Below are 16,421 nucleotides of genomic sequence, written 5' to 3' on the forward strand. Positions count from 1 at the left end.
CTGGCAGTGACATGAATTATAACGGACATTGACTAGTGAACTCAAACTCGAGTTCTTTGTTAGCTTAACGAGTGTTTATTTGAAATATTTGCACATTGACTTTTAACGGAACGTGATGTTTAGAAAGATCATTCCGTCAATCTTTTTAAGTCGAAATGACGTTATGTTCTAAATATGAGACCCGAGGATTTCAGTCTTCAATCAAGTTTTATAGTTAATTAATTGCTCCACTTTTGGATTGATGTTAATTTAAGTGATGATAAATGCTTTTCACATCTTACAGAATCGAGAATCTGGTCATGTCTGAAGTTACAACAAACGTCGATACAAAGAAACCAAAGACGGTGGCACTAGATGAATTGCTGCCAAGACTGGGACATCCCGGAAAGTTCCAAACAGTGACATTCCTACTGCTGGCTTTGAACTATTTCTCAGTATGTTTCAATCACGTGTGTATGGCTTTTTACGGCTCCACACCAACACACCAATGTCAGGACAATGTCATAGAAACTGGGAACACCACTATCCTCGGTGTCACGTATGGCAAGTGTAAGACATCCTACATCCTAGGAAACGGTCAAAATACCACGATCACCTGCAAGTCGAACCCTAACGGGATGTGGGCGTATACCCCTTACACTGATCGTGAAACCACCATTACCATGGAGGTAAAACTTAATTTCTTTTAACATCATTAAAGTAGCCACTGAGGGATTATAGAAACTTTAAAAGGTTACAGTCAAGATTGTTTCATTAACTCAAAGTTACAGAATATATCCACAGCTGCATGACCAATATGGCAGAATGAGCGGGAAACTCTATGCTTTCAGCATCGTCTTATTACATTTATAGTCTTTATGTCCTAGAAATTGTTTCTTGATCATCCACTACATTTAATTATCGTAACATATTTGTTGGACAGTGAATGTCTTCTTTAAGTCGTATTATTGATAGTATGGTTAACATGCTCCATATTGAAAGTTTGATCGAAACATTGTCATGCATTTCCTATCATTAGTTGTATCATTTGTAATAGTCACATTGGTGGAGTGGAACCTATTTCAATTTCAAACTATCGCTTCCTCTTATTGGTACAGTTATATATATGTTTTATCATTATTTTATCAGTTTTGATAGTCATATTGATGTAATGAAACATATTTCCATCGGTTTTTCATGTTTGAGATCCAAATTCATAGAACAGCGGACATTACCATCTCTTACTATCGCTTCATTATATTGGTAGAGCAATATACATTGCTATCATTATGATATGGTTTTTGATGGCCATCCTGGCATAACGGTGTGTATTTCCAACCATTGTTTTGACTAAAGCATACCGTTGGTTTTGTTAACAGTGGGACTTAGTATGTGACGACATCTATCTTGGAAAACTGGCCACCACGATCTACTTCCTCGGAGTGATGACAGGTGGTTTGGTGTTCGGGCATATTGGTGACTTTTTTGGACGGAAATGGACGATGTTGGTATGCTTGTACGTGCCTGTTGCCATAGGAATCGGCATATATTTTGTTACAACTTTCACTGCATTTGCTGTTTTGAGATTTTTCCAAGGAGTCTTCATTCAGGTAAATAACTAAATTTATATATGATATTTAACGCGTATTGACACGAACTTCATAATTGAAGTCTTTTTTTTTTATTTCAAACTTCTGACGACTGTTGGATTTCAGCACGCAAACTGAAGTCTATAAAGAAAACTTGGACCTCGGTAACACACTGACACACTGACAAACATATAATAAACAAAAAAGAAAGGTAACACTACTTTATTCTGTGATTAATTAATTAACCCCTTCATAAATCCTTACCAATTATGTACGAATTGCGTCTTAAGAATGGCAGAACCACTGGTCTTAAAATTTCGTCCCGACATCGAATGCCGGTTAAATTGCCATTTAACACAACAAGCCTGGTACGAGTCCCCCCACAAATACCTGCCCAAACCATTACACTTCCGCCGCCAAAGCGGTCCCGTTCTGCGACGCAGCAGTTCGCAAAACGCTCCCCTCGTCGCCTCCAAACTCTGCGCCTTCCGTCACCGTGTTGCAGCCAAAATCTGGGCTCATCTGAAAACAGAACATTGTTCCATTGTCGTAAGGCCCAACGACGGTGAACACGGGTCCAGTTACGCCGATTATTACGGTGACGTCGCAACACATTGGGTCCAGTGTAGGGACGCCGCACTTTCAATTGGTAGGCCCTCAACCTGTTGCGGACTGTTTGGGGAGACACACGACGCTAGAACAATGTCCTTGTAGTCTCTACTGCGGTTACGAATCGATTGCGCAAGTGTATCAATCATATACGACGGTCATCCCTGGCGGTCGTTTTACGGGGTCGGCCGCTTCGGGGACGATCGGATGTTGACCCAGTTTGATTTAAACGACTTACCAACTGGCAAATTATCTTAACACTGCAACCAAAATGCCGTGCAACTCGACGGCGAGACTCCCCAACCTGGATCATGCCTACAGCCTTTTCTCTCTGTACTTGTGACAGCCGGGGCATAATGATAAAGTTGATAGCAAGATTAGGTGATTTCTAAGTCCTAAGGATCTAAGGAACAGTTGTCAGTTTGAATGTTTATGAAATTCAAGCGAAGACACAAGTTAGTCGCAGTAACATCGTGCAGGCTCTTTCGCTAATACAGACTTTCACGCTTGAATGATTTTGGTAACCCCCTTGGATTTTGTAATGTAAAACATTACCATTTTCTAATATTGCACAAACGTCATTTTGCTTTCACTCATTTACAGGTATTCGCCAAGGAAACATGTTAACCTTTCTTTTTTGTTGAGTATATGTGGACAGAAATGCAATAGCATATTTACAACGGCTATTGTACTGACTACATCAGGATGAAAGCTTGTGAAACATTATCCTAGGCAGAAACACATCGTTAAAGTTCAGGATTGTTTACATGTCATGATTTGGTAACAAAGAGATCATATTACATAGAACACATACCTTCGTATGAATGCATGGACTACTTAAATGAGAATGCTATTTCTAGACTGGACTTTTTTCGGAAGGGGTTGCTTGTTTGCATGTTCATGATTCTATGTCCTCGCGATCAAATTACAGATAGTTTTGCTGTGGCCGGTAATGAGCTATGTTTAGATAACTTCAATGCTTTCCATACCATTTTTTTTTTTTTTTTTGTCAATCAAAACTCTTCCTTCATATGCCTTTTTGGTAGCGTGTGAAAATTGGCGGAGACAGGTGATTGAACAGGCAAAAGAAGCATTGTTGAAATATTTGAAGATAGTGAATACACAATACAATACATATTACATCCCGGATGTAAGCCTGCAATGGCCGTATCCTTCTTAGTATGGTTGTTATTCGGAATACTCAATCATGATAGATGCCGAAAAGAATCATACTCTGGCAAAATTTTGGAACTGGACTCCTTAGCGGTATTTGTCAGACCTTCATAACTCAATACATTATGTAATCTATATTCTAATCAGGTTGATGTATCAGCTACGGTCATAGAAATCCCAGTCTTGACGGTGTCAATGGATGCATGGACCAGTTAAGGGCATGGTAGCAATGACTTCTTGTGTCACATTGTTCTAGCAAAGAATGAAGCTGTCGTCAATGAATTGTACATAGAGTAGTCAATAAATTATCTCAATAATGTGATGGATGGATGAGGGTAGTGCAACAAATTATTATTAGAAGACGCTTACCCTTCTAGGGCACCCGGACTTTTTCTTCCTGCTCATTTTCAGGAAAATCCGTTTAAATTTCTATTTTGTTCATGCTTTGCCTTATATATATTTACATGTATATATTTTCTTGTTTTTATGCTTGTTTTAAATTATTTATGCTATGAATAATCCTTCGAAGAGGTAAATACGAAGCACACCGACAAAGGGAGTTTACGTCATTTATGATCATATTACTAAATGTACACACGATATCAATCATTTTTTTTAAAACTAAGGTTGAAATATTCATGTCTGATATTACTTTCAGGGTCTGCAGACATCAACATTTGCCCTGGTGATGGAGCTAGCGGTACGGGATTATCGCGGATTGGCGGGAGCGGTATTCGAGTGTTACTGGGGTACGGGCGTTCTGCTGCTGGCGGGAATCGCTTACTTCATCCAAACATGGCGTTACATACAACTGGCCATTTCCCTCCCGCCTATCCTTCTCGTGTTTTATATATGGTAAAATATAGCATGTAAAATTTGCTTAAGCAATCCTATCTTTGTTGTAAGATTCACTGTAAAATCATTAATTTTCGTGGAGAATTTATTTCCGTTGATTTTGTTGTAACTTTTAATCTAAGAATTCACATGTCTACGATTTCTTTACAGTTGTTATAAGTCGATATATTGAGCTTCATTTATCCACGAAATGAAGACTGTGAACATTGAACATTATGAAAATATATGATTTAACAGTTAATCGTTTAATAAATTTCGAATAAACACGTGACGTTCCTTTGAAATAAAACCGTATTAAAGATTTAATTTTGCTCTAGTTTTACGTTCTGGGGTTGGTGTGCTGTCCCTTTTTTTAAAAATCTGGATTCATGTTACAGTGAAACCTTAAAAGCTATTGTGAAAATATATCAACGTTATGCACACAAAAACAACTTTCCATATACTTGTGTGTAATTTGTTGTAATGCCATTGACTTTAATTATTGGTCGCAGCGATAATTTTTCTTTAAGATCAATTCTATTAAAACGGGTTTTATCTGATGCATTAGCATAATTATTGTAGAGGGATGGGAAGGTTATGCAATTATCATGAGCTCATTTTTCATTTATATATAATCATAATGTTAAATCTATGACAGTGACATTGTAAAACGATCAATATTGTATAGGTCTACATGTCTACAAGATTGTTGCAAGTTTTGTTTTGTTTTATTAGTGAAAAAAGACATTCAAAACAAAACAATTGACTGTAGAAAATATTTTCAATGGTCTTAGTTGGGTCCCAGAATCACCAAGATGGTTGATAATGAAAGGGCGATTCGATGACGCGGAAGCTGTGGTGAAAAGGATCGCAAAGTTCAACAAACTACCGTATCCGGCTGACATCATGGATGCTATTCGGAAAGAAGGCGTGGTTACCAAAGACAAAAGCCAGAAGCAGTTCACTGCCCTTGACCTGATGAAGACACGAATAACCAGAAACAGGACATTCTTGTTGTTTTTCCTTTGGTGAGTACGTTTGTCACTGTTTATTAGCATTTTTACTGTAAATTCGCCTAATTGCACGCGAAGGTCGAAACAGCTGTGTGATACAATACATGTTTATTCATTTTTAAAGTATGATATCCAGTCCTAAAATTGAAATTGTAAATTGAAACGTGATATTCATTTCTGAATATTTTGTATCTTCATTATGCATGTTCTATATTCGTGCCGTTCCCAATGCCAAGCTACAATTTATATGTTTTGTTTTCAAAAACAACATAACATCATATATATAACAGAAAGATACAAGGATCATGAAAAGGTGTTCCGGAAGGGTAAGCGTCTTCTGCACACCTATGACACTCGCCATCATTTTTATGCGCTCAAATGAGAATAAAGATTTTATATTTTCTACCCTTTTTCTATTTTTCCAGGTTCACAACATCCATCGGATACTATGGTCTTACTTTCCAAATCACTAGTCTAGCGGGGAACAAGTATCTTAACTTCTTTATTGGAGCAATGGTCGAGATGGTAGCCTACGTTGGAGTGATATACATCATCAAAAAGTTTGTAAACTAAAGAATTCCAGGAGACGGGAACTGAACTATGATTGATAAATATTGAACACTATAAATAAATGTATACCAATGCACAGAAGTCGAATAAATCGTGGAGAGTCATGCAAGGAGATAGATGCGCTATCACTTATAAATAATATCAATCCGGGTATCAAAATGACTACGTAATTGAAACGCATTACCTTTTGAAAGAAATGTTTGCTTCTTTTCATAACAATCATGAAATTGGATTTCAGTTTGAAATGAGCTATGTTCCGTTTTAAGATTCGGCCGACGTAAGCCTTTGGCTTTCTACTTCCTCCTTGGCGGAGCCTGCTGTATCCTGGCTGGAGTTATACCATTTGCTGGAACAGGTAACCATAAGTCATCGCAATAATGAGGTTTACTATTCTCGTAAAAAGATAAAAGTGAACTTCATAGGTTTTCTGTCCTGTTTTCCTTTCTTCTCGGAAGTCCAAGCAACCCTTTCTTAGATGGACAAAGTCATTTTAAGTTACGTCACGTAATTAGGAGCTTCTTACTTTATGAGGTTGTGAATGTACAACAAAACACCTGTACAATCTTCATTATTGTAGTATATGTTACTAATGGATATTGCACCGAAGAAGTAGTTTGCCTTAAAGCTATTGGTGTGGACAAAAAGTTTGTTTTAAACAATTGAATTATATTCAAACGAAATAAATTTCCCGATCTGCATATGAAAGCACATATTATACACACGTGTCTCATTATTTAACGAACTAAATTTTCGTGATCATATTAATGTACTGCGAAATAACGAAAATATAATCCTATGAAAATAACCACCAATACGTTAGGTCTATTCTTCCGGGTAGTTGATTTAATTTCAAAGCAACATTAAACAATGTTTTGAATTGTTGATTCGGTTTTTGATATCTGACATATTAATGGACAAACATTCCAATTCACATCAAACGTATGTAAGCCAAAACATTCACCTCGTGAACTTATTTGGAGCATGAAGCAAAACAGAAAAGCATCAGAGATTGTTTTACTCTTCATTGCTCAAGGTGAGGACATATCTAAGGCATCTACCAGCTTCGCAATCATTGGCCGATTTGGTATGGGCGGTGTGTTCAGTGTAATCGTGTTGTATACTTCAGAGTTGTACCCTACCGTTATCAGGTAAGTTTTGGAGGGGGAGGGGGTTATTTTTTTTTCTATGGACATTTATTGATAATTTTTGCTGTAATCGTTATCATCATCATCATCATCATCATCATCATCATCATCATGGTGAAATATTAATTTACTGATAAAGTGTATGTAGGGGAGATAACTTACTGGTATATGATAATGGTATTCTATCAACGAAATATAAATTGATTTTCCAGGAGTATCGGAATGGGCTGCTGTTTTTTTCTCACAAGAGTTGGTGGGTTGCTTGCGCCTCAGATCCTGTTATTGGTATGTGTAATGTGGATGTAATTCTTTAACCCTTTTTTGGCTTATTTTGTTTTGGTTAACGGTTCCCTTTTGTGAATTCATATTTCTTTACCATGTAATCTGACAGTGAAGTAGGAATTGTACGTGCCCAGTTCTCATGTTCAACCAGTGAACAGATTCCACCAAAGATATATAAACCTATAAATGAAAAGGTATGAACTTCAAGAGACTAGTACTTACACAATTACATAGTATTAATCCTTTTCTTGGCGGAAGAGGTCCATCTTGGATAATTAGCTATCAATATATAAATAACTTTGTCATCTACTAAAAAAGGCTTTGTGAAAACGATGAAAATTCCACTCTTACATATACTAGTACCTCCAACATCAATGCTAAATATATGGCTTTTTTAATCGTGGAAATCACCATCTGGCTCATAAATTAAAATGTTTGTGAGTACATATACCGGTATAAATAAGCATGGATTCTGTACTTGCTAGAACACTACAAATTTATTTTCTTTTTCTTCAATTGAGTTTTCAATTTGGCTTGAGTTTCACCCCTCATTAAAAAGATGGTTGAATAAGATATATTGCTCTATGCTGGTTGGGGCATAAAAGAGGCACTTATTTGCTACACTCCCAAAGAAATTAGGTTGTATAAGTGATATTCAATAAGGGAGTCTCAGTAACAGTCACGTTCATTGAAAGTACAGTCACAACAGTGGACGATATTACAATTTCAATAATGATAATCATAAGGTGTCTTGGTTTTTAGGGCGACTACACACACAAATCGGTTCCTATCATATTCTTTGGTGTTCTGGCTGTGATTGGTGGATTTGCAACGCTGGTCTTACCGGAAACGTTGGGTAGAAAACTTCCGGATACGATTGAAGATGCAGAAAGCATGCAAAGTAAAAATCTAACCATGGATGTAGATGAGGTTGAAAATCCAAGTAATGGCAAAAGCGCTAAGGAGAAGTACCAATCTGTTAATCAAGGTTTCAATGAAGATACACATATGTAATTACTGCGACAAGGTATGTAGTGACCCTCCATTTCAGTAAAACAGAACATTTTTGATTGATATGTAAAACTGTCTATTATTTGGTATCATCACATGATTAGAAATCAAAGTCTGAAGTGTTTTACATTGCCCTTGTGCCACGCGGACGAAAAAGGATCTTTTTGTATATATACTGCAAATAGTTATTCCAAAAGGCTAGGAAAGACAGATTTCTATATAAAATGCTGTTGTATCCATGGAATGTTATCCATTTGTCCATGACACGTTTATAAAACAGGATGTAGAACAGTATAAATCGTAGCATGTTTATACCACGAATTGTACATGTATGTCAACGAGATTTTTTACTTATGTTCACATCTGTGTTATTTGTAAAACTTTATAACGTGGCTTTATTACATGCTGAAGTTTCATCATAAATTATTTTTCATGCCCTGGTGAACAGGTTGTCATCGCCTCCAGATACCTCACCGCAGTGACGTATATCTTATTAGGATGCCTGTATAATTATACAATTAGAGATACAAATTTCATTTGTTCAACTGAAAAAGTTATGGATGAGATAAATATTTACTGTTCATACACGACGTGATTCACTAGTAAAAAAGAGGTGCTCCTTTTTTTTATTATTAGAAAGTGAACTTATAGCACGAAAAAAGTTTAACCTTTGCGTTAAACCTATTAACATGAGACGATGATCGTATAGCCACATAGGCTTAATAGTTTAAATTTTCAAACATCTAAAAAATGTTTTTTAAAAAATGGTTGTGTAAACGTTCACGAGTGCAGTAAGGACCATTTATAACAAGCAGTTGTCTACCTACCTACATTATTCTGTCTTATCAACGTTGTACATTCCATGCGATCATGTTAATATGACCTATTTTGTTTTTGTTTTTCAATTTTAATTTTTGTGTTCTATATTTTATATTTGTAATATTCCTTATATTTAAACAGAGTGTCAATTGAAATTGATAATATCCATAGATGTGTTTGTGTTATGGTTCATTTCTAAATGAAAACATTCAGGTTCGGTTTCATTAATCTAATTAATTTAATTTCTTTGTAACTAAAATACTAATGAGTTATTTCCCTTCTATGTGTTCTGAGAAAAGGACAAAATAAAGATGAAATGGAAAGAAAACACATTTTACTGTAATGGAAACTTGGGTGTATAAAAGCAGAAAGAGACATGGCATTTAACTATCTGCAGGCGTCTTACTTAATGAGGACTTTGTCATAATTATTGATTGTACTTCAAGTCCATGCTCAATAATCCCATGTACAATAACTTACCTGTATTGTTTATTTCTGGATTAGCAGATAAGAAGACGTTATTTGATATATATATACATATGTAATTCATAATATCTATTTTGAGATTTTATATTAAGGTTGTAATTACTTTTTTATACAAATATTTCTAACATTGATTTACTTGTAAATACTATAAAATATATCAGCGTTTCTGGTATTACAATAAATATACAGAATGGTTATCATAGTAGTTCCGCTCTTTTGTCCTTTGTCATTTAGCTAATATTGTGTTTTGATGGAGACATGGCTGTTTCCCATTTTAACACCATGAGTGGAGATATTGATTATTTTAATATTAAGATATATGTATAAAGATATGTATAAACGCCATTTAAAACCAAGTAAGAGTATGGTATGCGAACAAATGAACAAACAATAAGAGATAAAACATGGAAATAAAAAAAATAAAATAAATTCATGTTTTGAAAATATTGCTTGGCTGTCTTCTATAGATGAAGTCAGCCATAGTGAAACCTGTCATGATCATCCATACGTATAATATGAACTCCATTGATCATAAGTGCCCGACGGGGTACAGATGTACCAAGCTGGTAAGGAACAGTCAGTAGCTATCCAACCGGATATATTCCTCGGTGGTGTGAATTTCATTCCGGCACAGTCACCTGTCTTTTGGTCGTCCCATTGTGTCCTCAGAAATTCGTCATAATCAAAATCAGAGTGGTCGCTTGTTTTCCATGTGCCTTGAGCTGAACTGCGCCGAGCATCAATCCAAATCATGTGAGGCGATGCTATGTTAGATAAAGGAAAACAACAAAATGAATAATGTATACAGAAAAATATTCGTTTGAGATTTTTATTCCACTCAGCATATTTTCATTTCATTTCAGCTTTAACATCAAACCTGATTACAATTTTTATTTTTTTATTTATTCAATAGTGTTGAATGGTCGAATGTTAAAAGTTAACGTTAGATTGGAGTAAAACTCTTTCACATGTATATATACCCCTTATTTTTATTCTTCTACCATAAGACCTAACATTTTATCAGCTGATTTCACGCACAATATAACAGTTACAGTAGCTCTTCTTTGGTAGTTTGAAGTCGTTTTGTGAATATACATTGATTAAAAATCAGCTTACCAGTATGAAGGTTCATCGGTTTTATCCTTATTCAGCATGAAACCTTAAGGCTCCATGTAATATTGATGCAACCGCTGAATTTCATACTGTCGAGAAGGTAGAAAACTTATTTTTAATTCAGATATACACAACAAAGAAGAAAATGTGTTAGGGACTCTAACCTGTCCATAAATGAAGCAGTTGCAAATATGCAAGATTTGCAATAGTAAGTGATCGTTTTCTCGTCACAGCTATGTCTGACTTGTCCATACGAAATAAAAAAAATAACAAATCTACGAATAAAAACATACTCATGATCAATTATTGAAACAATTTTACTTATATTCTATAGATAATTCAAATCAAATCCAAAATGAAAATCAGTGAAATTATCATTTTCAGGAATATTAAAAAAAGATATCCGCTACCGTCAAACGTTTATTCAAGAAGGATAATTGAAATTTTAAATCTGTACAATACTGATAGAAAACAACTTTCCTGAACTAGTAAGTTATACTCAAAACTCTTTGACAATTAACTAAGAAACAGCGAAGGCATAAGATTGGATATTTCTATTTTACTATTATAATTGTAAACGCTGTAAAATAAATTAAGTGAAAAGCCTATAGAAGTATGAAAATATTGATATACAGATTGAATTTATGGAAATCGTGAAAAGTTAATCTTCCTGGTCTTTCGATCCATACATGTAGTTTATCAATTTTCTGTCAACAACTTCAGTTACCGCTACTAGCCATTTGAACTTGATGAAATTAGAGTAAATTATTTGTCTCCATTGTCTTGTAATCTTGAAAATGAAGTTCATAATTCGAAGTTAGTTGTATCAATGCATTTATATACTATATTTTACACCATCTGAATGCACCTTGACGTTAACATTACAATCTCTCAATTGCTGTTACAATCATCTTGCACTCATAATTGGTTAAGTATGATGTCTCGGCGATCAATTAAATATTGATACTTACTGATTCCTTTGGCAGCAGTATAAATAACTTTTTTCACTGCATCAAGCCTTTCACGACTATCAGGAAGTAGCAAAATGGCGTGCTCTGCCTCGCAGACCGTCTTGGCTACTTGAAAGGGGGATGGTGTTGTCATTTCGATACGGTAGCATATAGGTGGATAAAATTTAGAGATTTCACCATAGTTTGGAGGACAATACTGGTGAGTAGTAGTTAGCTGTTCGATTTTTGTGTCGAAATTTGATAATGTCGTCCCAAGTGGTGGTGGTTCGGTCGTAGAAGGTGTTGTACTGGATGTTGTTGATGTTGCTGTCTTACCGGATGTTATTAAAACAGACATTGTTTTGGACGTTGTTGTTGGGTTTGTACTAGATGCTGTCGTCGTTCCTGGTGTTAGTTTTGTACCAGATGTTGTCATTGCTGTTTGTGGTGTTGCAATTTCTGTATGTGATGGCGACGTTAAAGGTTTTGTATCTGGAAGATGACCTTTATATATAAACAAGTATATCTGAAACTCGCATACAAACTAAAACACAAAAAACAACAGAAACAATCAGTTACAATAGCGACATACTTATAGAAACTTTCAGTAACTATGGAATTTGAAATTAAAAATACACCAGAAACTAATACTTTATCATATGATGGTGTCCTAACATAAATTATTTATGATATCGGCTATTCAGCTGCTGTTACTTGAAAGATATATGCCATTTAGTTTTTAATAACCAGCGGAAAAGTCAGTTATGTGCAATGTTTCATTTCAATTATTTCAGATTAATTGACTAAGTAAATTAAATAAGATTTTGAAGAATATCAGTAATACCATTGTTATAGCATGTTTCCATTTTTTTCTTGATCATCGTGCACTGATGTAAAAATTCCTGAAATTCGAAATAGAAAAGTTAAGTTATATGAGACTGCAAGAATTCATTTTTTTTTAAAACGTATGTTGTCAGTTGCTTGCTACATATCAATATAAAATATAGTAATTTTTATGTCCTTATTATATTTTATCGAATCATTTTTATTGAAATAAAATGGAGCCGCTAAATAACACCAACATATCTAGTAAATGAAACAACTCGATTTAGTTTTTTTTCTTAACTTAATCATGCATATGACGATACATGTACACATATAGATAGAATATATCACAACCAGTTCATTAGATAAGTGACCAGTGAAGCGTATGCACTGTGTTAGTGGTAGTGTCAATGTTTTGATATTTTTGTTTAAATTTTGTGTAATTTTTTAATTCGGTTTACTTTTTTTATCTATTTATTCATTCATTTATTGACTTTTGTTTGTATGGATATTTTGTTTTTTGTTTCTTTTCAAGTTTTTTTCAGAGGATGACAAATAGTATTTATACGAACCTAAATATTTGATTGACGATGATATACAGAACTGAAGAAAGTATATAGATATAGATGACGAGAAAACTTACCTGCTGCGGTTTTGCTGGATCGTACTTCTCGCTGTACTGGAATCCATTTATCCCAATTAAATGTGTCTTTGCGATGTTTCTGTTAAGAAAACAAGTTTTCGTTTTCTCTTCGAGAAGTACCGATTTACAGCTAGTGCTTCCGGCACACTGAACAATACATTCCGCCAACAAGAAGGGTCGTAGCGACGCGTACACATCTAATTCAGTGGTGATATCTCTTGTAAGCTTACGTTGTCCGCGTGCTGTGCTGCAGATGAGTACCAGGACAATAAGCGCTTTCATGGTCACTAAACCAGGTCCTGTATTCCTTACCTAAATATACAATGAAATGACCTTTCTTGATTTATCACAATATTATGCATAAATGCTAATGGTGTATGCACTGTATAATTGTCCAATTTGCTGGTTTCAACTTTAAGCAATAATAATTATCATTAGCATCTATAGATGAACCATCAACCAAAATGCGTTAAACTGGACGATATTTCAATGCTTAAGTAGTACGTGTAAGCCCTCGAGATGAAAGTTTTGGACAAGCCCTTTATTTGCTGAGTATATTTTTCCTCTCTTTTGAAAAGTGATATCCTTCTTTCAACACATATTAATTCATAATACTGGTTCTATGAACATTTTTACAGAGAGGGCATTCATAAAGAAGTAGACGGTGGTAAAACCTGATATGTTACCTATACCATCCAGGAAAATGCGCTTTCAATTTTGATTCGTTATCTTTGTTGAAAGTATTTTCGAACTATACAAGTGTTTAAAGTATGCAGAACCAAACTTACCGTGCAGAGTGAAATGAACAAGCATACGATATAAATGCTTTTTCCTGATATCGACACTTATACCTGTCCAATGGGAAACGTTAAGTGACCTTTCGATTGGTTGCCCTTAAGCTCTTGCTGCGTCCAGTCTCTGTGTGTGGTAGTGCACATATATCTAATCTCGCCTTATAATCTACATCAATACAATACTTCTTCTGTTGCCTAGCTGCAAACAATAACTTGGAAACTGCAGGGTTCATAATAAATATCATTATAGAAACATATTAAATTTATCGATTCTTTAGTAGATTAATTGCTTAATTATATGTCATTTATGATAGCAAGAATATTATTCGATAGCCAATGCCTAATATGGTTATACTGCTTATCTCATGTAAATACTTTTTTTTGAATATTTGATAATATAAACAAATTATTCCTGTCCGCTGAATTTAGTTTGGCTTTGCATTATTGGTCTGGTCCTTAAATATTGAATTTGATCAAACATTTTTACTTTAAAACGAACGAACGATATTTTTGCAAGAAACTCATACCTTGATACAAACCTGGATTAAATTTATAAATACATCTCTGCTGATTACTGACAAAATACCAACATATCAACACAAGCATAATCCAAACGCAAATTCATTACAACTGGGGACAATTTATAAGAAATATGATCAAGGTTAATTCTTTTTCTTAAATTCTGTAAGTTTTCTTTCAAGGAAACATAGCTAAATAGCATGCCTGTGGACCTTTTGAATAATCCGAAGTTGTATGGTTTTTAACAGATTTTAACCATATGACCTTAAATATAGGCGGAGGTAATTTTCCGCAAACTACATTGGATTTGCTCCAAGAACCTAACAGCCAAAGCTTCTAAACTTTTTGGTTAATCAGAAGTTGTATAAAAGTTTTGACATAAGTCTAGGCCTTTTGTCTTCGCAGAATTCGCCGTGCTTCATTCTAGGAACCAATCTCCTAAGAACATACTTCTATGCCTTTTGGTTAATCAGAAGATCTCATTTTCAGGTTTTAAACACATTTTACCGTTGTGAACTTGAATTTGGGTCAAGGTAATTCTTTCCGTAAACTTTGTCGAGATTTATATCAGAAATCTATCAGTCAAATACCATGCTTCTGGGCATTTTGCTTGATAAGAAGTTGTTCAAAAGATTTAACCAATTCGACCCAGTGACCTTGAATATGTCAGCCAAACATCATACTTTAACACTCCTACTTATTGAAAAGAAACCATTAAAACGGAAAAGTTGATGACAGACAGACGGACGGACGGACGACGCACGACAACACGAGCTGAATTGCCCCTTTGGGACTGTTTAGCTAAACAAAAATATACCAACATTTCAACATAATCATAATCCAAAATCCATTTTAATAAAACTTGGGCAAAATATGAACAATACAAAGATTTACATTGAGACTCCTGGGAAAATACAAGATGAATAAGACGAGATGTTCCGGGAGAGTAAGCGTATTCTGCTTTATCGATGATGTTCGCAATATAAAACTTGGTCAATCTGAGAAAGTGTAATGTCACATTCTCAAATGAGAATAAGATATACAACAACGGACCCAACAGGCAAACTAATTAACATCAAACAGGTCCAGCTACTTATCACACAATGAAATAAAATGTTTCACAATTAGAGTAACTATGAAGACCGTGAAGCTAAATAGCATGCCTTTGGAACTTTTGAATAATCAGAAGTTGTATGGTTTTAACAGATTTGAACTCTGAGACCTTAAATATAGGCCGATGTAATGTTTTTCGTAAACTTTGTTGGGCTTGCTCCTATGAACCTAACAGTCACAGTTTGTGGGCTTTTCCGTACTTGAGACCTTGAATATAAGTCAAAGTCATTTCTTTACGCAGAATTTGTCGTATTTTCATTCTAGGAGGCAATCTGCTAATATACTTCGATGCCTTGTTTCATTCTTGTGGGTTTTTTTTTTCAGAACAGAATCCCTCCACCACTTTTATTGGAGTTTTGAATACCTGGGTAAAAAGTGGTTTCCTGTTAAACTATATATATAGTTTATCTTCTAGTACCTGGTGCATATATCACAAAATGAATGAAAGCTGCCGACAGCTAACGGAAAACATATCAATTCAGGGTTTTGAAAGATGCAGATTGATAAAGATTGTGATATCACTGAATATCTTATTTCTTCATGTCGTATGCAGTAAAATTTGTTCAATCCTCTTTATTCCTGGCGCTATTGATATTAAAATTCTTTATTTGAGAAGGCAACTTGTTTTGGCCTAGATTAACATAGATCTCGTCAATAAAGCTGAAGACAGTTACCCTTGTGGAACTCCTGGCTTTATTCTTTTTGTTTCCAACAGTTTGCATGTTAGCAGTGGTTTTTTTTTATAATTTTGTACCCGTTTATAAATTCTGAATTACAGTTGTATTGGCATGTTGGCAAATATGTTGCGTTGTTGAAACTCGCTTACAATTCTTCTACTACACATCATGCCACAAAGTATCCTTAATATTCTTCCATTACCAGCAGCAAAATTGATTTAAATACAGACCAATTCAAGGTATATCAATTTAGCACAGCGAACTTAATCCTGAACAT

The 16,421-nt window shown here is 34.8% G+C and overlaps 2 protein-coding genes across 2 annotated transcripts; one reads left to right on the top strand and one right to left on the bottom strand.

The window, feature by feature from the left end:
- The first annotated feature begins 299 nt into the window (after positions 1-299).
- On the top strand, positions 300-8,208 carry LOC132543373 (solute carrier family 22 member 3-like). Its single transcript, XM_060206866.1, has 9 exons — positions 300-668; positions 1,359-1,589; positions 4,009-4,205; positions 4,979-5,212; positions 5,623-5,757; positions 6,034-6,122; positions 6,801-6,915; positions 7,125-7,197; positions 7,957-8,208. The coding sequence occupies exons 1-9, from the start codon at positions 300-302 to the stop codon at positions 8,206-8,208; spliced, it is 1,695 nt and encodes a 564-aa protein (XP_060062849.1).
- Positions 8,209-10,008: 1,800 nt separating this feature from the next.
- On the bottom strand, positions 10,009-13,323 carry LOC132543383 (uncharacterized). Its single transcript, XM_060206876.1, has 3 exons — positions 13,042-13,323; positions 11,595-12,117; positions 10,009-10,274 (listed from the first exon to the last, which is right to left on the bottom strand). The coding sequence occupies exons 1-3, from the start codon at positions 13,321-13,323 to the stop codon at positions 10,009-10,011; spliced, it is 1,071 nt and encodes a 356-aa protein (XP_060062859.1).
- Between the last annotated feature and the right edge of the window lie 3,098 nt (positions 13,324-16,421).

The sequence above is a fragment of the Ylistrum balloti genome, unplaced genomic scaffold, assembly GCF_031769215.1.
Source record: "Ylistrum balloti isolate Yb309-2 unplaced genomic scaffold, AGI_CSIRO_Ybal_v1 Utg369580, whole genome shotgun sequence".
Lineage (NCBI taxonomy): Eukaryota > Metazoa > Mollusca > Bivalvia > Pectinida > Pectinidae > Ylistrum > Ylistrum balloti.